Raw genomic sequence first — 25,565 nt, forward strand, 5'->3', positions numbered from 1 at the left:
ACAAGGCGTCAGCTGCTTCGTTTTCGACCCCGGGAACGTGGCGGATGTCTGTAGAAAACTCGGAGATGAATGAGAGCTGACGGATCTCTCGTTCTGAGTAGGAGGAACTGTTGTTTTTGAATACGTAGGTGAGGGGCTTGTGGTCTGTCAAGATGTAGAACTCACGGCCTTCGAGGAAGTAGCGGAAATGCTTAATGGAACAATATATTGCGAGCATCTCCCTTCCAAAAGTGCTGTACCGTGCTTCTGCAGGCTTCAGACGTTTCGAAAAGAAGCCCAGTGGCTTCCACTGGGCGCCCTCCTGTTGCTGCAGCACTGCTCCGACCGATGTGGAGGAAGCGTCCACCATGAGGCGTGTAGGAGCTTCAGGCCGTGGATGAATGAGAAGGGTAGCCGCGGCTAGCTCGTCCTTAGCTTTCTGGAAAGCGTTCTGGTGTTCGTCAGACCAACAAAATTCTGGTGCCTTTTGGTCGTCTCGGCGCAGCAGGTCGGTCAATGGCTGGAGCACTCGAGCACAAGACGGAATGAAGCGCCGGTGGAAGTTTAAGAGCCCGAGGAACTCCCTCAGCTTGCGAAAAGATGTTGGAGCTGGAAACTTCTTGACGGATTCCACCCTCAATTCCAAAGGCATAATGCCTTCAGCAGTGATGTGGTGGCCGAGGAAGTTGAGCGCCTCTACTCCAAACACGCACTTTTGAGGTTTCAACACCAGACCGTGCTCATCCAAACGCTGAAAGAGCTGGCGGAGGTGCTCTTCGTGCTCCGCAGGCGTTCTGCTGGCCACCAAAATGTCATCCAGGTAGACAAAGATGAAAGGAAGACCCCGGGTGACCTCATCCATGAACCTTTGAAAGGTCTGTGCGGCATTTTTCAAGCCGTAGGGCATGCGGACAAACTCAAACAGGCCGAACGGAGTTGTTATGGCTGTTTTTGGTATGTCCTGCGGTTCGACGGGGATTTGGTGGTATGCCGCTACAAGGTCGATCTTGCTGTATATTTTCGTACCTGCCAGCCGCGCGCTGAAATCGTGAATGTGTGGCAGAGGATACTGGTCCGGCGTTGTCGATGCGTTCAAGGCTCTGTAATCACCACACGGGCGCCAATCGTCGTCCTTAGGCACCATGTGTAGCGGCGATGAATAGTTGCTAGACGAAGGGCGAACAATTCCCAGCTGCAGCATATGCTCGAACTCCCTGCGTGCAGCTTGAAGCCTTTTGCTGGACAGCCGTCGTGGCCGGGCGGTGACTGGCGGCCCGGTGGTGACGATGTGGTGAGTCACGTTATGTTTCACCGGCTGTTCCGTGTTGCGGGGCTTGGTGAGCGAGGGGAATTCGGCCAGGACGTGGTGGTAGGCTGATACTGGCTGGAAGGCGCAGATGCCAGATGAGCAGATGTTTGACTCCAAACCACGTACTTTGAGGGATGTGTTGTTATCCTTGAGGCAGCGGTCACGTACGCTCACATCCAGGTTGAAGTGGCTGAGAAAATCTGCTCCGAGTATGGCGAAATTAACATCCGCCACCACGAAGACCCAGCGAAACAGGCGCCTGAGTCCGACGTCTATTGTCAGCGAGCGGAAGCCGTACGTAGCGATGGCAGTGTTGTTCACTGCCTGCAGCGACGATGTGTTCTTGCTACGTCGGCGATCCTCGGGGGTTGCCGGGACAATAGAGATTTCGGCTCCCGTGTCGACTAGCAGGCGCGAGTTGCTTACGCGGTCGACTACGAAAAACAGGCGGCTGGGTGGAGGGCCGATGTCGTAAGCCGCCGTTAACGACTGGCCGGAGCGTTTCCCGGAAACGAGCAAGGTTGAGTGCAGCGGCTAGCACCCGTGCCGAAACGACGGTGGTACCAGCAAACTCCGTCCTGTGTATCTCGTGCATGGCTTCTCTGGGAAGAGCTTGGGTGTCTTGAAGGAGATCGGTTGCGTCGTTGCTCGTCCTGTTGGGGAGCGCCAGATAGCACAAGTTTCTGCATGGTCTCGGTAAGGTGTTGCAGTTTCTCCTCAAGGCGCGACAGTCGATCTGGTTGCTCATGTGTTCTTGCAGCAGCTATGGGCGCAAAGGTTGGAGTTGAGTATTCCGTGATGCGATCGGCAAGTTGCGCTAGTCGATCAAGGGACGTCTCATTTGAACCCGCGAGAACCACGCGCACCGACTGGGGGAGCCGTTGCAGGAAAAGTTCACGAAGAAGTGGGAGCTGGCCGTCCTGACGCGCGTGCACACCGAGTAGTTGCCGCATACGGTGCAGCAGTTGGGAAGGTCGTTGGTCGCCCAGCTCTTCGCGACACAAGAGCTGCTGCAGTCTGCTTTCTTCAGGCACCTCGAGGCGGTCCAGCACCGTCTTTTTGAGGGTGTCATATTCTTCTTGCGCGGGGGGTGAAACCAAAATGTCGTCGATAGCGTCGGCGATTTCGGGGGGCAGGGCTGCGACGACGTGAAGGTATTTTGTCGACTGCGAGGTGATGTGCCGGAGTTGAAAACGGGCCTCCACTTGGCTGAACCAAACTCTTGGATTTTTCGGCCAAAAATTTGGTAGCTTCAGTTCTGTGGCGATGACCGCAGGCGTGGAGGCAGCAGCGTTGTCGTCGGAGCTCATCGCGGCGTGTTCGTTGAAGCGTTCGGGTCACCAATTTTGTAGCGGCCGGAAATGTCGGCTGCCGGAGGCAGCGAGAAAGGAGACGTGAAGCAGGTTTGGAGTTGCAGGGCAAGACTGTTTATTTCCACTCCGTGCGAGTGACGAGAGCTCCCCTCGACGAGGGAGAGAATGAGGCACCCCCGCGTTCTTCTACAAGAAAGAGGAAAAGGGGGCCACCGAGCGAGCAAGCGTAGCATGCCGCCGGTCTAATCCCCGGAGCCGGCCCCGACAACACGTTGTTCCCCGAACACGGAGGAGGAGGAGCTGGCGCCGCGAGTAGGCGCGCTGTCGACGGCCGGCTGCAGACGGGATAGAAAAGAATGCGGTGGTGCTTAGCAGCTTCCGCTACAATAGTACTCTTCATATTTGTCGGGTGAATGCTGCCGATGTAAGTTTTTTCGTAATGCTCTTGCGTTAAAATTACGGATATATGGTCTCGCCCTTCCTGAGTAGACGGAAACTGTCTATCTCTTGTCGTGCTCACCCGCATACCTGTGGCACATTCGCGCCTGTCGTATATGAATATGTGCCTGATGTGTCTGGTAGAGAGGGTATGACGTCGTACGTCACGATATTGTCAGATTATTCACATTATGACGAGCGAGTGATTTTCATCAAACCATCTTACCCTTCTGAACAATAAAAGCTCATTTATCTGGATCTTGTTGACTCGGAAATTTGGTTAACTTGGCGCGGCGCGGTCCCGGCAAAACTGAGTATATTTCAATGGTGCCAAATGTTCCTTAATTTGGAGAGATTTAAGTGCCCACCAGTTGACTCGGACGATTCCAGAGAGGGCTATTGGTGCTCCATGCTTTCAGTAACCGATCCATGTTTTCAGTAACCGATTCCGGATACTGAAAGCATGGAGTCCCGGCTCTATGCTTCGGCGAGCCGAGGTTTTGGAGAAACCGAATCCGAACAAACAGCAGCAGAATATGATTCTGTGATAGTGAATGAGAGGGAAAGTGGCCAGGTGGCACTAGTCACCACCCGGCGGAAGCACTTGGGCCGCCGGTGCATCCAGTGTCTGCAAAATGCACCGCACATGGCGTTGCACGGGACAGTTTGCGCAGCCGCCGCTACTCCAGCTGCCCGCGACGCTTAAGCTGCTGATTTCTTTGCGTAGTGACTTCGCTCATAGCGTGTGCAGCTCGAGCACATAAAAAAGTTGACTGTTGGGTGAGTTGGCGCTTTGACATAGAAACCATCCTTACTTACGTTCTCGGGCTGTGTTTGTGCGCGGTGATGATGGTGTGGTCGTCGCTGGTTTGCTGACTGATGATGACATTCAAGATAAGCTGACACAACATCGCACCGTGCAGGAGGCTGCCGAAGCCCTCGCTGTATTTGCGGAGTTCTGCATCAGTTCTCGCGACAGCTAGTGTGGACACCTCCACAACATAGGGTTGAGGAAGATCATTCTAGCACTAATTCTAATGACGAGGCAAAAAAAGCTGACGCAGTTTTTCATGAAAAAAAAAGGGGGTTTGTCTGTGCCGAGTACATTTTCCTTTTGTTTTGATGGTTCATTCGACAATCCGGAATTCGGTTAACTCGGTCATTTTCACTGGTCTTGTGAGATACGGGTTAATGAGCTTTTACTGAACTGATTTTGGTCTACCCCAAGTTAAGAGGGTGATCACGAGAGCACCTTGGTGTAGAACATGGATTATACAACTTTCAGGGGACCACGCAAGACCGTCGTATAATCCGGGCGTTGTATAACCAGAAAACTAAGATTAGAGGCAGGGACAGTAAGCCTTGCCAAAAGAAACGGGTACAGACTGCCTCATTAAGCCCACAGCAACACCTTATGCCTCTGCAAGAAAAATAGATAAAATTATTTTTCACAGTAGCAACTAATCACAGAATTACATAGTTGGAGGAGGTGAGAGTGAATTCCCAATTTAATGAAAAATTGAATCTAATGTGCATCTTTATACCGATAAACAAAGTCCGAAAATTACGTGCGCGTAAAAGCGAAACCTACAACGCATCGGCAACAACCGTCTCAAAGGAGACACATTGTCATCCTTTGAGACGGAATCTGAAAGTGGTCTTAAGATGTGGGCTCAGCGTAAAACCGTGTATAACCAAGGTTTGTACTACATTATTTCTGTTAGAAATTTTGCCAAGACCAAACCGATTGGTACTAAAATGGGGGTTGTCGCGAAACCGGGCGACGTGTAATTAAAGTTCTACCATACATAGATAGACGCTAAAGGTGCCTGCAGTGCGTAACGAAATGCTTCACATTTATTATTACTGGCAATGATGCTCCAATGATCCACTCCACACGAGAATGTAATTTTTTTCTCAAATTGTGCTCATACAGTGTGGTACCCCCCATATAACACCTTTCATGCATGGCACTCAGTGCTTCTGACCACCATAAAAAAAAAGACCCATACATAATCAAGCTGGTTCATAGCATATTTCAGCGTTGTTATGACCCTCGTCCTTAGGCGCCACACTGTCACTGAGAAACGTAGCCAGGCCGCACTCCCACGCCCGGAACACCAGTTTCTCGGATCCAGCAGCGGGGAGCGACAAAAGGATTAGAAGATAGTCCGTGAGCCAATGTCCCGACAAGCAATTCCTCTGGGCCGGCTTGTTTAGCGAGACGGCGAAGCGGACCGAACGCACAGGTCGTGTCTCCATGATTCAAGTATATACTCCTTGGCTGCCGTTCCTGGGAAAGGCGGAAGAAGCAACCCAACCGCCAAATTGTTCCAGGAAAGAACCCCATTTTCCCTATCCTCAGAGCATTGCATCAAGAGGTGCAATAACGATTCGGCGGACCATGTGCTAATGAATTATGCCCTGTGGGCGGTGTCTTGTGTGTGTGATTGGCGTTCCAATCAAGGAGGAGGAGCCCCTCAGGGTTTAAAACGACGCTGCAGAGTGCAGGTTGTCGCTATGAACTATGTAACGGTTCAACCCCCACGCTCGTGGTTTGAAAAACTTGTAACCTCTATTGTTGTAAATAAGTGTAAATAGTGCCATAAACCTGTTTGTTTTTCGTATCCACTTCTTGTCAGCGTTCGTTTCCTCCACCCGAAGTTACACCGCGCTACCACAAGAGACCGGGTAGACCCCGGTCTGCAACAGCGGGTGATCAGCAGTGGGGTTCAGAGTGACTACTGGTAAACAGCCCCGAGAGCCGCAACAACTGGTTGGCAGCGGAGGAATATGAAGCTACAAGGGACAACAGTCGGCCCAAGGGAAGCAGCTGTCTCGAGACATGGATCACGTATGGGTGAGTGCTTGGCTTTTCCTTAGAGTGAACCAGGTTTTAAAAGGGGGTAAATTTTAGAACTGGTAGTTAACTTTGCCGAAAGACTCAGTTTCGTCATTTCGGGAAGCTATTTTGCACTCAGTACGATCATGGACTTTCGAGAGCTGCAGAAGCCGGACTTGTTGCTGTTGTGTGAGGAATTGGGGATCGATACAAAGGGTTTGGCACGAAAACGCATAATCATTCAAGTGATTAATGATTTTTGGGCTGATGATGAGGAGCTCAGTGAAGCAGGGGACCTCAACAGTCAAAGAAAGAGACAGTAGAAAGAGGAGGAAGAGAGACGTGAGTGCGAAAGAGAAGAGCGTCGCTTAGAATGCGAGCGTGAAACAAAAAGGCGGGAATCTGAGAGAGAGGAACGTCGCATAGAACGTGAACGTGAAGCAGAAAGACAGGCGCACGAGATCGAGATTCGCAAACGAGAACTTGAGTTGAGGGAAAGGTTGGGCAGTAGTCCCCAGCAAGAGGTACTTTACCACAACAGGGAGGCTGAGTTCAAGATGTGCCGGTACATCCAGCCATACATGGTATCAGGGGATATTGGTCTGTACCTAGTAAATTTTGAACGAATGTGCGAGAAAATGTCCTTCGAGCAAGACACCTGGTCACAAAGGCTACTCACGGTCCTGCCCAGTCAGGCAGCAGAGGTTGTTGCGCGACTCAGCAAGGAGGACGCAGACAACTATGAGAAGGTCAAGGCTTGCCTTCTAAGAAAGTATAGACTTTGCGCAGAGGCTATCCTGACTTTCTGTACAAAATGAGAGCCAATTTGACAGAATGGCTAAAGAGCACCAAGTCATACAGTGACAGGAACGCTGTAGCGGAGCAGTTTTCGAACTGTCTCCCAGAGCAGGAAAAGAACTGGTTACTGGACCAGGGTGACAAAAGTTCTGCGACGAAAGTGGCTGAACTTGTCGAAGAGTACGCATCCAAATTTTGATGACTGACGATGGAGGTGTGTTTATTATGCGAGTGTGTTCACTACGCAAGTAAATGTGGTATGTGAAACACGGTGTTAGGTCTATGCGCTCTTCAGCATTGCAAAAGACTCATACATAAGACTCATTGCATAAGACTCATTCAGGTCACATACGTTTCTACGTATGTGACCTGAATCTTCTGGCAGAAACGAATCTTCTGGCAGAATGCATATAGCACACTGCTACATTGCTGCACTGACCAGTTCCACAGCGCCTCCATCAGACAACAATATGGGTAACCGCGGCAAAGTTTGATTAAATGCGTCACAGTGCATTTCACATTGAAATTACATGTGAACCATACAGAGATTTTTTAGAGGCAGCAAATGGCACTCACTTGAAGTTCCACATCTTTCTGGTCTCCTCAGTGTCTTCAAGCACCAGCGTCACGGCAGAGCCACCATCTGAAACCTGTGAGCAACAGTAAAATTGTTTTGTTCACAGCGGTAAATATATGAGGATGAAGATATCTAAGGTAACGATATGAGCACTGACTCACAACTCCAGTTTTTCAGGAAAAATGACATGGACATATAGCAAGACCCATCACGCCATAACTTAGCAACTGCGTGTGCGCAACAGTCATCAAAGTGATGTAAACATGCTAGAAGCCTTGGTGGATACACATGCGTCCAGAAACAAACGAGACTAACACACGTGGTGGTAGAAAGAATATTGCTCGTACAAGTGACTAGAAGAATAAACTTCATAGACGTGAATGATCTGGGAATTGAGCCCATGACCTCTCACTCCACAGCAACAAGTGCTCAGCGCTGTACCCACTGCACACTTACGAAAGATTGCATAGAAGCGCCTCATAATTGTTGGGGTTTAACATCCCAAAACCACGGTACGATTATGAGACGCCGTAGTGGAGGACAATGAAAATTTAGGCCACCCGGGGTTCTTTATTATGCATCTAAATATAAGTACACGGGCCTCAAGCATTTCCACCTCCATCGAAAAAGCAGCCGCTGAACTCAGGATTCGATACCACGATTTGCGGGTCAGGAGCCGAGTGCCTTAGCCACTAGATCATTGTGGCGGAAATGCACCTCCTAATGAGTGGGAAGCGGAAGACTTTCTGGCCTTCACAGCTCAAGGTATGAACTCAGCCTCTCACGTTCCTGAAGTGTTGTGCAGTATATGAAAGAGCACGGGCATAGATGACACTATCACTGGGGAGTGCACATGGCGTTACTTTTGACAAATGATGGCACTTCGAATGAATGTATACAGAGTACCAGCTTTTATGATGTGCAAAATACCATATTTGTGCATGATTCGCCAACATGCACTGAGGCATATGTTGAAGGGATCCCGACAAAAATTTTGCCCTTGCATTTTCTAGCTGGATTGTGTTGCTGGACAGCTGTTGGTCATAACACTGCACATCATTTGCAGCAGCATGTGACAGATAACTAATTACTGTCTTCTCATTACCACCCAGCCTTAGATTGGATTTTGAGAGAGCTCCGAAAATTTCTAGTTTTTGAGTGCAACATATACTACCACCAAGCACGTGCAACTTTCAACTACATTTGCACACAAAACTGTGACGTGCTTTGGCACGGTCGGCATAGTTCTTTAGAACGTTGTCGCCAAAAACAAAACTTTCAGTGATATACTCACGAGCAGCTGCCAAGTAAAATAGACTTCTGGTGCAAATGGGGCAAAAATAAGTGGCTGCTAAGACATCCTCATAACTTGTTGCAGCGTGGTCACATGACGAAAGTAGGGTGGTGAGAAAGGGTCACCATTGAGAGTGTCAATAGCACGAGGGAGTCATCAAATTTTGAGTCAGTGCCCCTTTAACTACTTCAGATAAACGAAGGGCTAAATTATGAATGTGAGTGTCATTTATTAGGATAGAGATGTCCCACTTGTCAACGTGGAAGCATCCACGTGAGATGGAGCTATAGCAGGCAAGCCCCAACAGATATTGTGCAAGCTCTCATACACTGATAAACAATCAACAGAAGACTTAACTCCCCATGTTCGCAATATTCGCAAGACGCTATAGAAGGCATCCGCCTATCATAGGGATAAGGGCTTATCTGTAGAACTCAGCTTTGATCATGTATTCATTGATAAGGTGCGATATGACTGGGACAGTTCATCTAGTACTCTTGTCAGATCTTCCTCTGGTGGAACTAAAATTGTTGAATCAACCTCTGTGCCAACATCACCTTGACCAAGTGGGCACTAACAATATATAAACTTTCCATAATAAATATAAATGCCAGAAGTATTGTCAGTAATCATTCCAAGTTTATTTCTTCGGTCTCCTGTTATACCCCACACATTATTGGCGTTACTGAGACTTGACTACACAATGGAGTCCATGATTCTGAGATAGCTCTCCCTGGCTACAAGGTGGTTCAGAGAGACAGAGAGATGGGGAGAGGAGGTGGTGTTGTTCTATTCCTACAGTCTCACCTGAACTTTTCTGTACTTTCTACACCGCCAAATATTGAGTCTTTGTGGTGCAAGGTTGACTTACAAAACATGTCCTTGGTTATAGGGATCGTTTACCGCTTACTGGTTCTGATATAGAAAATTTACACAACATCAACCAATTTACCGAAAGCTATGCTACTTCGACATCTAACATTATTTGCTAGGTGATTTTAAAGTCCCTGCGATAAGCTGGTCTTCTATGACAGTGATTGAACACGAAGTATCCATTGTAAGAGAGCTACTTAACATTTCGTTGTCATGTGGCCTTTACCAAATCGTTAAGCAATCAACTCGTAATGATGCTGTCCTTGATCTGGTTTTCCTCCCTACATCCTTAGCTATGTCTGGTTTTGAATGTGACACTATTGATGGCATATCTGATCACAATGCTGTATTGTTCTCGGTTCCTGGTATCGTCTCAAAATGCCGTTACGCTTACTGCACGTTACGCGATTTTAACTGTGCTGATGATCAAGCAATTACCGAGGTCCTTTGCAACTCTTTTCAAGAATTTGAGCTGAAAAGCACTGCCAGTGATGTCAACACATCATCTATTTTTTTTGAAAGCCTTGTCAGTAAATGTATCAATCGTTTTATTTCTCTGACAACAAAAAAAACTAACACTGACTTACCCTGGATGACGGATATCTTACATTTGTCACGTCGTGTGGCCACACTACGTCGATCAAAGCGTTCTGGTGACTCGACAAAGCTTCAACAGTTCGTTAGTACTAAACAAGAACTATCTGCTAAAATGAAGGCTGCTAAAGAACATTATTACAAGGTTACCTTGCTGATGCTAATGAAAGCAAATCCCTGTAAATCCTAAAAGGCTATCCTACCATCTGGTTCTTCATTGTACACAATGACAATTAACAATGTTGCAGTTTCTGATCCAGAAATAATCCCCTGAGCGTTCAACACCTACTTCTACTCAGTCTTTACGACTGACAACTCGGACATTCCTGCTTTTCATTCTGAATTTCATCCTGGAATTGGCGATGTGTCACTGTCCCCTGAGGGCGTACTCAATATCATTTTAAATTTAGGTACCAAAAAATCATGCGGTCCCAATGGCATCCCGGAAGCTTTCCTAGTTAGATACGCTCTTTGGTGTAGCAGATATCTTTCACTTATTTTTAAACAATCTCTTTCGTCCATGACACTTCTATCCTTGTGGAAACGTGCTTCCATCCTTCCCTTGTTTAAATCAGATAATGCTCAATTATTAGGCAATTATAAATCCATCTATTTAATAGCACATTCTTGTAAAATGCTAGAACATATTATTTTCAAACATACCATTGAATTCCTTGAAACAAACAACATTTTGAACACTTTGCAGCACGGTTTCACACGTTGTTTTAGCACAATTACTCAATTGACAGAATTCGTTCATCACATCAGCAGCTCTTTAGACATAGGTGATCAGGTTGATACCATATTCGTTGATTTTTCCAAGGCCTCTGATGCTGTATCTCCTCCTAAACTATTGCACAAATTGTTTGTCATACTGAAGAATGCATCATTGGTTGGCTAGATATCCGACTTTCTTTTGCAGCGTTCACAATATGTGTGCTTCAATTCTTTTACCTTGCCTTCAATGCCGGTTTTATCAGGAGTTCCCCAGGGTTCTATGTTAGGACCCCTCTTATTCCTACTTTACATCAATGACCTCCCTTTGCACACTACTGTGAATATACACCTTTTCGCAGATGACTGCGTCCTCTATCATGCTGTTAAATCACCACTGGATCATACCATTCTCTACAATTATTTTCCGATTTTCGTAGCTGGTTTAAATCTTGGTAAATGAGTATTAGCTTCTCCAAGACAGTCACTATGTCATTTAACGGACGTTCATGCCCGTTCACTTTTGACTATGATTTTAGCAATGTTAGTCTGTGTAGGGTGTCCGAATATAAGTATCTTGGTATTCTTATGACACAATTTATCATGGTCTAAACATACTGATTTCGCATGCAGCAAAGCCCTTAAAAGTTCAGGTTATTTACATCGTACGCTCCATCTTGCTCCTCAGGAAACTAAACTGCTTATTTACAAAACTCTTATTCGCCCCATTCTCGAATATGGTACTGTGGTTTGGATCCCCATAAAAAATGTGACGTCAAATTTGAATCTGTTCAAAAAAGAGCTGTGCACCTTATATGCAAGAGATGCGACAGGCATTCTTTTTTAGCGAATTTCCTTTCACAGCTAGGTCTCACTACACTTGCGAAGCGTCGCCATGTTGAATGTGTACAATTTTGCACAACTTAATCAACTCTTCTCGTTTAGGCACTCTAGAATCATATCTCAAAATTTCCAGACCTTTGTCTACAAGAAGTGACCATGCCCTTAAAATTGCAACTTTTTTCACCGACATTGACATGTTCAAATACAGCTTCTTTCCTTCCACTATGAAGCCTGGAATATGCTGCCCGCAAGTGTTTGTTTGCTATCACTTCAAGAATTTTTGGAAGCCTGCTCGTGAATGTTGATTTGTTCCTGTTGTCCTTGTTTTGTTTTTTTTCACTCCTGCAATAGCCTCATTGAGGCTGCAGTATGTAAAAATAAATAAATAAATAAAATAAACTGCTGCTGTGAAGACACAGTCATGACGTGTTTGCCGATTCCTATAACAGAGAGATCAACGGAGTCACTTTTTATTTAGACACACTGGCCACAAGTAAGCGACACTTCATACAATAGACAAGTGCAAAAGACTAAATTTTCCAGCATTATGTTCCTGTGGCCCTAGACCAGCAGAATTTAATCAGTTTCACGGTTGAGCTACTACGAATTCTTGACAAGTCAGAATGAATGTGACGTTACCGCATGTGGTTCCTTGTGAACATTCCATCTGGAAATTCTTGCAAAGCCGTGCTGAGGCCCCAGGCTCCATGGTCCAAAATTAGCTACGTATAGGGAAAACACAATGCACTTGCATTTAGGCAATGTAAATTCTTGCCCAATGTGCAGTGCAACACACATGCAGCAGGGCACACAATCAGAACTACTATTAAAGTTATATGCAGAAAAACAAGACAGAAGCATTGGAATAATCAGACAGGGCAAGTAGAAGAAAAAATTATGTTTTTGACACTTTTTAAGCATGATAAAGTCCCCTGGACATGATCACAGTTAAAGTAAATCTTAGTAAAGGTTTATAAAATTTACTGGTGTCTTGTTTTTTTAAAATATTTTGGGAAAAGTCTTTTTAATGTATGCACATCCAGTACAATTTTAAAATCTACATAATACAGTTTATTAGAGTTATCCTGGTCGCTGTACCAGAAGATATCAGGAGCGCAGACTTCCCTCCTTAGACTATCTGAATCTTGACCACAACCATAATAACCGATACCCATAAGAAGGAATGTTGCCGAGAAGCATAAGCACAGAGAAGTGTGAAGCATTTATATGTACAAATCTGTGACTTTCTACGCCTATTGTCCGATGGACATACATGTTCTAGGATACTGTCCGAGAATGCACACATACCACTCTGTGCACGGACTTGCCATATGTCACATTGTAATATTTCCTGTAAAAAACATATATATTCGTGCTCATCTCCATAAAAACTGCCAACGCCATAGTCTAGTCTTTGTTGTTATATAGGCGGGTGACTACGAAATGGAAGAGGACATGGAAGGTTATTAAAGCTGAAGTTTCGGTGGGCTATGAAGAGGAAGTCTAGTCTGCATTGATGGGTCAGGATACACTCACTCTCTCCGAGCACATAAGTGCTCTCGCATACTCATTTTGTGCGCCCAGATGATTGTATTAAACTATATCGGCAGTCGGTGCACCAATCATAGGATGATATAAATTATTAGAAAAAAAGATAGTAGTAATAAATATTTCATCCTACGTTTTCTTGATGAATGAATATCGCTAATATGTGGTATATGTTTCATGATGGTTAATGGTTGTTTTCAGAACACCAGTAACAGACAAAGCTATCTGGAATGTAAGCGAAGCTTATCGTTCTTTTTGCCTTCGAGAATTACCACCATGCTTTCTGGGCCCAAAAGGTTGCCATAAAACAACACAGACCAAGAAGCCCTGCTTCCGAGAGTTGCAACATCTGACTAGTCTGTAGAGTCAACTCATCATGCTTCGTTCAAGAAATGCCACTGATGTCCGTACAATCTGCGCCTACTCCTATCAGATGTACACAAAGATGTAACTATCAAGGCTAGCTTGCCGATGGTGCCCTAACCCATCTTTAGAGCATACGAAAAACTGCTGTGGTTTATCAATCATCAGCTCAGCGCTCGAGAAACTACATCTCTCTGTATGTCTTGTACCAGGGGAACGACTCTGCCAGAGCTGAAGTTTTTAGTGCTATCGATTCAAGAGTAGAAGCACTATGCAGTCCTTGTGCCCATAAACTGATGTGTACAGCAGAGTCTGAAAGTCTCGGATAACTCAGCAGCTAAAGCTGTGGAAGATATTAATGAAGCACTCAATGCCATGCGAGAGAGCTCTCTTGTTCGCAAGAGACAATGTAACTGAACAGTGCCCTACGTTAAAAAGAAAGGTCTCCAGCCTCCAGAAGAATGTAGAGAAAATAATGCGCTTGTATCTTGGTATGCCTGAGCCAACAACTTTTGTGGAGCAGAGATAGGAGCATTTTGAAATAAATTACTATGTATCTTTGATGAAAGAGTTAAAAAGCAGTTTGCTGAAGAATACAATAAGCAGAAGAACTTACAAATCTTGACATTGGCACAAGATTTATAGTACAGAAAAAAATTGATAAATGTCTTGGTCCCTCAGAATGACAAGTGCATGACGTGCAGAAGCAGAGGTCAGACCCTGGTCCACTGTGCAAAACAAAGAAAAATGGGCCATCCGGTGACCAAAGCATTTCTCCAGCTTAACCTAAAGAAAGTACACTGTGAAAGAAAAAAAAAATTCTAGCCTCTACATTTGCAAATATGAGGCCTGTGTACTGCATTTAAACAGGAAAAAGCAAAAGGCACACTGCATCGAGCATTCTCAAGCTCTTTCTCCATGCTCTTGGCTTGAAACAACACATTGCACAAACACCACTGCAGTGGGTGCACTCTATAATGAAAATTGTGTATTCAATATGTGTGACAGCTGCTCAGGAACACCCAGCACTGAAGGGTTTCTGTAGAGTTCAGCAACTTTCACTAAAGAAGGTGTGGGATCATTGCAAGTGCAACTTTGAGCGAAAGCAAGATGGTGTTTGCTTGAAATAAATGTGTTCATCGTGGAGGACTTATGCGATGGGTTTCGTAAATGCTGGAGTAGATAACGATGCATCACTACATCAGCAACGACGAAGCATGATGCTAGCACGAGCTCAAGCATGGCTTACCAGAATACGAAGCGATCATTCTGATGAACTTCGCTGAGAACTATAACTTCGTAGCTCACTGTGTGGGCTGATCACTTGGTGAACACTAAAGCAACAATGCACTCCTTCGTGGTTTATTTTTAACCACAAGGAAGCACTCTTGTGGAGCTTTCTGTGAAATCATGTGCTGTAATCTCCGACTGCCTAGAAGCACGACACTTCTGCTGTGAATGTTTTCTATGCTTAAGTACCTACTAAGCAAATTGAAGAATGATGTGCTTTAATATTATAAAGATTCATTACTTTTCAGACAGGGCACCATCTCAATATAAAGACTGAAACAACATTGTCAACCTCTGTCGCCGCAAACATGACACTGAAATTTCTGCTGCTTGGAACTTTTTCACTAATTCCAATAGAAAGGGTGCGTGCGACGGTGTCCTAGGGACTATAAAGTGCATGGCAACAAGGGCAAACTTTCAGAGGCCCTACAGGGACCAAATTATGACACCTGCTTAGCGCTCCACATGGGGAGACGGCAACGTCATAAAGATCATGTACATTTGGGTGCCAAGAAGCACAGTTTAACAGAAAGGCATACTCAAACAAGGTGGCTAAAGACATACAGAAGTTTCAATCATTGCAGCCTACTTCAGCCTACACTGTTCTCGCAGGAATGACATTGTACTGACCAAATCAAGTAATTTACATGGTGAGATAGCCCATGGACTTACAGGACTCCCTTCTTGATGGCACAAATTTTACATTAGTACAACAGCTTTGCCTTCAAATCTTCGTCGCATACAATTAAGACTGCCTGAAAGACGCAAAATATTGGCATTCTAGCTGTACTTCTCCCCATAAGGTCATATTTAGAGCACTTTTCAAGTGTGTTTGTATACTTTCCTGTAAGTACCGTGAGCGAATAGCCTTGAGGAACTATAATGCCACAACAGTGGAAGCAAGTCTATGGCATCTTTATCTCTTTATTGGGCCCACTAAGCAGCCTCAGATTGCAACACAGTCTGTACATGCAACTCTGACATAAAGCGGCAGGATTTCTGCGACGTCATCAGCCGCTGCCATCCATTTGTAACTTGCCACACCTTGGTGCTGTGAGTCAGCGGCAGCAGCAAGCACTGCTGACGCCACACACTGCCGTTGTAGGAGACTCCCAAACAAGGTACCTTTCCCGGCGCTTCAACTTTACTTGAGAAGACACACCCGCCTTCACAACACAGTGCGGTGCCAACATCGACGATGTACGTACAAACTGGACTTCGTGCCACCGTCAACAAACACCCTTATCCTCAGCGTTGAAACTAATGACTTCACCCGCAACACTGGTCGTGTGTCGTTTCACAAATACAGAGATCTGCTGAACTTCATTGCTTCGCAACGTCCCGAGATACACTTGTTACATGCAAGCTTGGTCCTTCCCCGATGTACGAATCGTCGCAGCAGCAGCCGCTACACAGTGATTGTACAAGACTGCAACCGGGATGCATGTAATTTGAACCGCCACCTGCGAGATTTTTACTGCCACTCTCGCCTTGTGTTTTTTTTCTGGACTATGGTTTCGAGTACTTCTCATCTGTGCATGTCCTCGCAGCTGACGGCCTGCGTCCCAGCTATGAGGGCATTGCATTGATGGTGAGCCACATCCGACAACGCTGCTTCGTCACACGGGCAACGTCGTGTCTTGCTCATGGCTTGACCATGCAACCAGCCGCTCCTGGAAGCAAAAGTTCCCCGAGTGAGTGCCGTCATCCCTGAACCAACCATTAAGTGAACTCTCAGGCAGCCGACATCTCAGTGCATCTCCGAAGCAAGCATCGCTAAACCAATAATCGAGTGGGACCTCCTTCACTGGGCAGTAGAACAGTCCCACAGACTAAGTGCACGCCACCAGGTCGTCTTCCGCACATGACCAACCCATCAGTGACTCTTCCAGCAGGTGCTGAACGAGAAAGCTTCAGACTCTCCAAAACACCGCTTCGAGACTCCAGACACAGCCACGGCAAGAAGGTCTGAGACTCTTCCTGCTTCGCACCCATACAAACTTAGAAGTGCCAATTCTGGCAAAGTCTCTAATAAACGGCTAGCATTCCAATTCACAGCCTATGTATCAAATTATTTGGGTTTTTGTAAAATCAGGAAAGTTATTAAAAAATGAATCTGCCATGATCTCCATGCGTCCACACTTGGTACCTATGTAACTGCTTCGATGGTACTTAAGGGGATTTGACTTTCATTGAAACCAGGCACTTCTACAATATCGCACGACAACAGCAACAAGTGGAATGCAATCTTAACAAATGCTTCGTATACCTAACATGTGTCATTATTGACCAATACAAAATATCGTCCACAGCATTAATTAGACTGAGCAACAATTATGCACCTCGCATCCCATGAGTACTCCAAAGATCAAGGCTCTCAATGAATACAAACAAAGTAAATACGCTGAAATCTAGTCAAAAAGACTAAGAAGTTGCTTCGGCATAAAATATTTTCTGAGATGCTGGTAAAGAAATTGCTGGTTCTGATAAAACAGAATTACATCAGTCCACTAACACTGTCAATATTTCTTAGGTCATTCTTTCAGAGTCTGAATTAGGAGTCCTTGCTCAAGGTTTGAACTTTTGTCCAGCCACTGGTGACTATAACGAGTTCTAAGTGGTGAAGGACCTAGATAGTCTTGCATAATACCTACACCTAGAAAATTCTTTCATAAACGGTCCTCTTATTCAAACACGCATTTACCAGGAGCAATTAACGCCTCCAACACAATGTGACAAGTTTCTTGATCTCAACATCTCAGCAGTAGAAGTCGACACTATAGAGGCCTACAAAAAATGAACTACTTAAATGTAATCTGTCCATTCCTGAAAAAGAAGCCCTCCAAAAGCTACAGGATTGCAAAAAAAGCTAAATTATCAAGCCAGCTGATAAAGATGGAACTGCAGTAATAATGATTATATTTATATCTTCTGCAGAGTTTCAAAGACAGTTAAATGACAATTACTTCTATAAGTGCCTTGATGACGATCCGACGGAGAGGTTCAAGGAAACTGTTTCCAATACGACAAAGGACCTTGTCAAGGATGACAAAATCAGCGAGAGAGCTATGCGGCCATTAATGCCCCTTAGCCCCATTCTGAGGCGATTTTACATCTTTCCAAAATTGCACAAAGCAAATAACTCTGGTCGACCTATTGTTTCCGCTATTAAAACAGTCACTGAACCAATGTCTCGCTTCGTCAATAATCTATCTAAGCATATCCCACCCACGTTCAACTCATTCCATTGTTACAGCGCTTGCTCGGAACGACCACAAAAGGACACGACAAAGAGGAGCACTCTTGTCCATTTGTCGTCGTTCCGAGTTCGCACTATAACAACCTCCATGTCATACCAACTAGCCCGAACTCCTCTGCTTGAACTCATACCTGAAAGATACAAACCATTTCTTCCACGACATTACTGACTTCAACGTACCACCTGGTTTTGTATTTGCGACACTAGATGTGGCCTCATATACGAACATCCGGCATATGGCTGGCATTCAAGCAGTATTGGAAGTATATATGAGGACAATGTTTGTAGCAATATTGTGAACAACACTACACTAGCACTGTTACTAGAACTAATCCTAATGTTGAACAATTTTGATTTTGATGGCGCGCATTATGTACAGGTTAGCGGCATATATATGGGTACAAAAATAGAAGCAAGCTACACAAGAGTCTTTATGAGCCAGCTTGAAGATAAATTCTTAGACACATGCATACTGAAACCACTTTATTATAGGCGTTATATTGGCGATGTGTTCGTGATCTGGCCGCACGGGAAGACAGAACTTTTGTCATTCATTGCAGACTTGAACAATGCTTATCCAGCCATGTGTTTTTCAGAATCATACTCCAGCACATCAATCAATTTTCTCGATGTCACAGTTATCATATGTCGTCAGTTGATTATCACACATGATAATCAACTGACGACAAAACTCTTTAGGAAACCCACGGATAGGCAATCCTACCTGCATTTTGATAGTTCCCATACAAAGCACTGCAAAACAGTAATTCCATATGGTCAAGCACTACGTTTTAAGAAAATATGTTCAACAGATTCAGATTTAACAGACAACTCACCAAACTTCAGGAGGCTCAACAGAAACAAAAATGTCGACCACAAATTGATAACGATGCTATTAAACAAGCTGACGACATTGACCGCAAGAAACGTTTTATTCAAAAGAAGAATAACCTGGTTCTGACACAATCCGCATGTGCACCAAGCATCAACGCATTCTTCAAAAGCATCACAACAGACTATTACCGAGTGATCACCTTAAAACATCTTTCCTAATCGCCCTAGTGTGGTATATTTCAGATTGAGGAACTCATGAGACTTATTGGCATCATCAAAAATTTCTCCTCCAAGTTATTCTGGTTGTCATCCCTACAACAATCCCCATTGCAAAGTTTGTAACCACATGACGAAGGCATCTGATAAGAGCACACCATCAAACTTTTATCTAAATATAAAAGGGGATTTTGACTGTGGCACAAGCAACATTGTGTACATGCTTTAATGATCTGAGTGAAAACGGCAATACATCAGACAAACTAAAACCCCCATTAGATTGTGTTTTAGTAACCATAAGTCGCATTCCATAGGCCTACCCAATCTACCTTTGTCTAGGCATGTTATTATTCCTGATCACTCCTTCGATAATCTAACAGCTACTAAACTGGAATCTGGTTTCCCTTCACACCATGCTAGGGAAATGTGTGAGTCATTCCTCATACACAAGTTCAACACTGTCTTATTTGGCATAAATGAAAATCCAGGCAAACTGATGTTTATTTCGGCACAGAACTAAGTTCTAGCATCACTACAGTCTAAGAATAATTTCTGTACACGCAGATTTTCACTACACGTTTTTGGTGCATTGCTTTTGTTTTCTTTACTTTGTGTTATCGATTCTGTGGCCCACGAAACTGTTAGTCACACATCTTGTTCCATTTGATCGTTTTGCTAAATTTTATTTTTATGTGTGATTTGCCATATACGTTTGGTTGTATAATGATTTCCCATTTGCCGATTTTGCCGTGGTTGTCTAAGTGCTATTTATGTGATCTACTTCATGAAACGACCATTTATATATTATCTTAGCTTTGCAGTGACATGCTCTAGTCCCCGTTCATTACCATATCTTCCGAATTATAAGCCACACCTTTGTATAAGACGCACCCCACTATTTTCACACGTTTTCGTGAAAAAAATTCATATACTAGTCGCACCTCTTTTCTTGGTGATCAGCCAAACTGAGCATAATTCAGCATGCGCTTAGGTTTCGACGCATTGTACTTACTCAATGCACTTATCCCTAACCCGTCAGTAAAAGTGCCACAGCTTACGGCAAAAATACAACGATCGAGTCAATGTAAGCAGAAAAAAAATTTATTCTTCACTGTGCGTTATCTAAAAACCATCAAAGGCCTCGTCCCCAGAGCGCTGTTAAAAAGTTCTGCCAATTTGCTGGGCAGGCTTGCAGGGACATCTTTGTTATCTTCCGAGTCGCTGCTGTCATAATTACCGGCAGACGCAGACGCAACAAGGCCAGCTTTTTGAAAGCCTGCAGCTATTGTGAACACAGACACGGTATCCCAAGCTTCATCGACCCACTTGGCCAACTCGCCAAATGTTGCATGTCTCATGAGCCCAGTGGCCGTAAAGCTGTGGTCGACGTCGGTCATCTAGCTTTCCCACAAACGGCACAGTACAGGTTTGAAGCTGTGGTCGACGGAGATATCCAAAGGTTACAGAAGCTTTGTCATACTGCCTGGTATGACTGCAGCCGTGCAGTTGACAGCCGTCACCCTTTTAAGTGTTGCGTCGGTAATATGTGCACACATGCTGTCCATAACGAGCAGGCCTTTCTTCACACGGAAGAAGCCGTCTGATCATTTGACAAAACACTTTTCAAGCGAAACTGACATAATGCTTTCATCCATCCCTTTTCGTTTGCCTGGATGATTACGCCAGATGGGAAGCTGTCGTTTAACAGTGTCTTCCGCTTAAATATAAGCATTGGTGGCAGTTCGGTTCCGTTAGCGCATCAAGCAAGGACGACCGTAAAATGTGATTTCTCCTGCCCAGTTGTTCGCAGCAGCACCGACTTCTCACTCTTCTAACAGTTCGTCCCATCTGAATGTCAAACGTCAAAGAAATTTCGTCTATGTTGACTATGTGATCTTCCGATATCTCGCTTTCGTCCACCTGCTTCTTCACAAATGCTTTGAACTTCTCCAGGTTTTCAGCGAAGTCTTTGGGCAGCTCTCAAAAAGTGTTGTGCACGCTCTGGTGCTCGAACAGTTGCACCTCATAAATCTGAAGCACTAAAAAGGACCACTGACCAAACGAACAACTCCCATCTCCTTCGCCCACGTGCGCGCATTGAGGCGCAACTGCACAGTAGACAGTCTCCTGCCTTCTGCACGGTGTTCCAGTACCCAAGTGTGCAGACAGGCCTCAAGTTCCGGCCATCGGGCTTTCAAACTTCGGTCAGCTTTCTTCGAGCTTCTCCTAGCCCTAACCTTGTCCTCCGACTCCGACGCCAATCCCGCACCATCTTTTCACTCACACCAAAGTGTCGTCAAGCAGCACGGTTACCCTTTTTAATCGCGAACTGAACTGCTGCCAACTTGAACTTTGACGGGTAGCTTTTCCGATATTGCGAAGGCGGCAAGGTAAACCCAGAGACGGCGGAACAAAGCGGAGACGGCGACTCGGCCGACTCAACCGCCGCAGCACAGTTCACAACACGTAATCACACTGGTTAAGGATGGTTTGACTCAGCTTGGCTAGCCTCGGCATCGACGTGGATTTTCCTTACTATTGCCTCGCAAGTGCAACAGACAGCGCTTTGGCTGTCGGCTCTTGACTACAATAAACGGTTTAAAAACACTCTAAAAAGGCAGAACAATAATAATAATAATAATATAGTGTAATAAAAAGCATTGTGACATATGCTAATTCTAAATTTGTTTCTTAAAATTTGGTAACTTGTGCAAAGCACAATTCCAACTTTTTCTTTTTCTTTTCCAAGTCGCGCTCGCTGTTTTGCAACCTGAATCTTGATGCGCCGGCTTAAATTGCTGGCTTTACGTTCGTTACCGCAGTTCAAGAATAAAAACAAATAAATTCAGTTCCAAAGTGAAAGGCGAAAAAAATAAATAAGTTACACCTCTGTAAAGAACGCACTGGGGGAAAATAAAAAAAAACTGCATCTTATACTCCAGAAAATACGGTACTGGCCACATTGCAGTAGATAGTGTATGATAGTGATGATTCACGAGTAGAGGTTCCTTGTATACTTAAGAAGAGTGCATTTTTGCATCATGTTTTCCATGATAAAGGCCGGTCCTTGGCTGAAACGTAGGACAAAAGTTTCAATTCTTCCTGTCCTCTACTTCATAGTATATACATATATATAATATGGCGGCAACTAAAATAAAAACATAAGCGAAGCTTTGGATGGTATACTGACACCTCAGATAAAAGAGAGTCATTAATGTTAAACTGTTTCAGTACTGGCCACAATTCAACGTCATACACAATAAAGTTGAACTTGATTGTGTATGACGTAGAATTGTTCCCTTTGAACAAATGGCCTTTATCCTTAAGTTGCTTTCTTTTTTCTGTCTACACACGAAAGTGTACCAGAACACCAGCCTAGTAAGACATACAGGACGATAAGAAAATGAGTGTCTTATGATTTGCAAGTCTACTATATTATTTTTTTCAACAATGTGATTAAAACAGCGCATCCAACATAAAGAGAAACTCGAAACTAGAGATGAGCTACTAACAATTATTTTCATTTTAAACCCTATAAGACTTCATAAAAAATAAATTGAAAATTATTATCATCCCTGAAGTGCCACAGCCGACATGGGAACCACAAGGAAAATTAAATCTGTTCACCGCGCCATTGCCAGATGACCGCACAGAAAGTTCTTTATTGCGTTACGAATTATATCGGCACTCGGTGGGTCTTTGAAGCTGCTGTGTTACGCGTTCTATGCAAGATGAGAACATCCCCCCCTCATCGTATGTTCTACCCCAGAGTGAAATCGAGCGACCATTGCTCAAGCAGGAATTGAATGAGACGGCTGATATCCGCCGCTTGTAGTCCGCACGCGATAGCATCCGGCCGCATGTTAAAACTGCCGTCGAATGCTCAAGCAGAGAGGACCCAGGTGAAAATGTGTAACTGGGTATCTAAAAGGTTACAACTGCCATTACCTGGGATCTAGCGATCCCAGTTGCAGACCAACTGGTTTAAGCAGTTGGTCCCAATCACATGTAGTTCCAGTTAGTAGCTGGTCCCAGTTACATCAACTGGGCACATACGAGGATGATTACCAGTTTAACTGGAAGCTGCTGGTCCCTGTAATGTTCTAACTGGAAGTGTGACATGTTTCAGTTGTACACTTCTTCACAGTGAAGGAAGAAAATTGTTGAACTTGATTGTTGTGTATGACGTAGAATTCTTCACCTTGAACAAATGGCCTTTATCCACAAGTTGCTTTCTTTTTTCTGTCTACACATGAAAGTGTACCAGAACACCAGCCTAGTAAGACATACAGGACGATAAGAAAATGAGTGTCTTATGATTTGCAAGTCTACTATATTATTTTTTTTCATCCTCTGTGCGTTCTTTTAACCTCAATAACTTAATTGATATAATATTATGGCGGAATATTCAGTTGCACAAGTGTGCAAACACATAGCATTCAATCGTACACTTGTTTTAGCTTCAATAAATTTAATCGCATTAGGCTGTTGCCAATATTTTTACATCTATCACGGTGACAATACACGGGCGAAGTGGTCCCGATTAACGTCTGGCCATAATAATTGCTGAATTATCTCGCAGGAAGCATGCCTGGTTGACAGCCTTGTGTGCTGCACAGGTATTATCTCCGAACGACAAAGAAAAATAACAGTGCCAAGCCAGTACCTACAACGGCCGAGACTGCCGATATCCTTTACAGCTGTAAAGACTAACGCCAACGTGCATCATACACCACCACACACGGCTTTATCACAAACATCTACCACTCTCTCCCACTTCCTCTCACGTTCTACCTGAATGGCCAGCAGCCGTCACTGTAGTTGCATATCTAATCTTACGCTCAAGTACTGAATAGAAAAGTGAAGAAAAAGTACTGAATAGAAAAGTGAAGTATAATCGGACATAATTATACAACAGACTGAAATGATTTATTAAGTGCAGATTCTGTAATGTTCAATGAAAGAAGCGCACAGGCAGGAAAGTTTTTAATACAGCGACGAGCAGTTTCGTACAGCACATGCGGCGAGGGCCAGCTACCATGCCACGGATAGGCACAGAAGCGTCGTGCAGTTGTGATGTTGGATGATGAGGAACGTGAAGTGATGGCGTGCATATTTTTAGGCATTTTGTTTAGTGTTCAACAGTTTTATCTCTAGAAGTCTTCAAGCGATCATCGGATGAATGTTTTTGTCTGTGACAAGACGGATGTGTGGATCCATCGTGTTCGAAATGCCATGCTGCCTGCCTGTCCGCAATGCGGCCGTTTGAAGTTAAATAATCCATTCTTCTCTAAGTAAGTAGAGATGTAAATATAATATAACATACTGTCACCAATCTTGTCTCACTCAAGGAAACCTTCCGCAGAACTGCTCGTCAAGCTAGGACAAAAAGAAGAACTGTTCCAACCCCAACCTCTTCGTCCTCTTCCACACGAAAACCACGCGAATTCATGCGGCATTAGTCCCCCCTTTTAAAAAGCATCGACTCGATGCTTCTAAATAAAAAGAAGAAGAAAAAAAAAAAAACCCATAATTAGAACACGCGTTGACGCAGAGAATGACAAAGTGAGTGCCAGGGAAAACAAAGAGGGCGCACAAGCACTTGGACCATGCGCGAACACAACAGCACCAGTGGAAGAGTCAAGAAAAAAAAAAAAACACCACATGAGATCACTGTCACGTTTGCGAAGTAACTCGCAAGCACAGAGACTATTGTGTGTAGTACGGCTTGAGTCGTACGACATGCACAGTTTCGGGCCGATGTTGTCGACGTGACGACACTGTGCCGTCCGGAAGTACTTCGTATGTAAGGTCACTCACACGTCGGATAACCTTGTATGGTCCGAAATAACGGCTCAGAAGCTTTTCAGACAAGCCTGGTCGTCGGACAGGAGTCCACACCCACACTCGTTCACCCGGGTGGTATGCGACGTTTCGACGGCGAAGGTTGTAACGTCGTGCATCTGCGTCTTGTTGGTGACCGATGTTCACGCGAGCCAGTTGACGAGCCTCTTCGGCGTACTGCGTGTATTGCTCGGTTTCTGGAGAAAGAGCATCGCTATTATCGTACGGCAGCATAGCGTCAAGCATCGTTTGTACGTTGCGTCCATAAACAAGGTGGAAAGGTGAAAATCGGGTTGTTTCCTGCATTGCCGTATTGTATGCGAACGTGACGTATGGGAGGATATCGTCCCAGGTTTTGTGCTGCACGTCCACGTACATTGACAGCATGTCCGCTATGGTCTTGTTGAGCCTTTCCGTCAGTCCATTACTTTGTGGGTGGTAAGCCGTTGTTTTTCGGTGACTCGTGCAGCTCAGTCTGAAAATGTCCTCTAGCATTTGTGCCGTAAATGATGTTCCTCTATCCGTAATCACACATGACGGCGCGCCGTGCCGGAGGACGATGTGCTGCACGAAGAACTTCGCCACTTCAGACGCCGTGCCGCGGGGTAATGTCTTTGTCTCAGCATACCGGGTCAAG

At 44.8% G+C, this 25,565-nt stretch overlaps 1 protein-coding gene across 3 annotated transcripts in view; it reads right to left on the bottom strand.

Moving 5' to 3' along the window:
• LOC142765277 (uncharacterized) overlaps positions 1-25,565 on the bottom strand; it is a 96,203-nt gene that overhangs the window by 50,148 nt on the left and 20,490 nt on the right. For all 3 annotated transcript variants that reach the window (XR_012884133.1, XM_075866012.1, XM_075866011.1), the window contains 2 exons: positions 12,214-12,296; positions 7,256-7,329 (listed from right to left, as the gene is read on the bottom strand). Coding sequence is in view for 2 of the 3 variants with exons in the window: in XM_075866012.1 (XP_075722127.1) it covers positions 7,256-7,329; positions 12,214-12,296 (157 nt within the window). In the remaining variant the exon portion in view is untranslated. The remainder of the gene's footprint in view (positions 1-7,255; positions 7,330-12,213; positions 12,297-25,565) is intronic.

This window comes from Rhipicephalus microplus, chromosome 6 (assembly GCF_043290135.1).
Source record: "Rhipicephalus microplus isolate Deutch F79 chromosome 6, USDA_Rmic, whole genome shotgun sequence".
NCBI classification, from domain to species: Eukaryota; Metazoa; Arthropoda; class Arachnida; order Ixodida; family Ixodidae; genus Rhipicephalus; species Rhipicephalus microplus.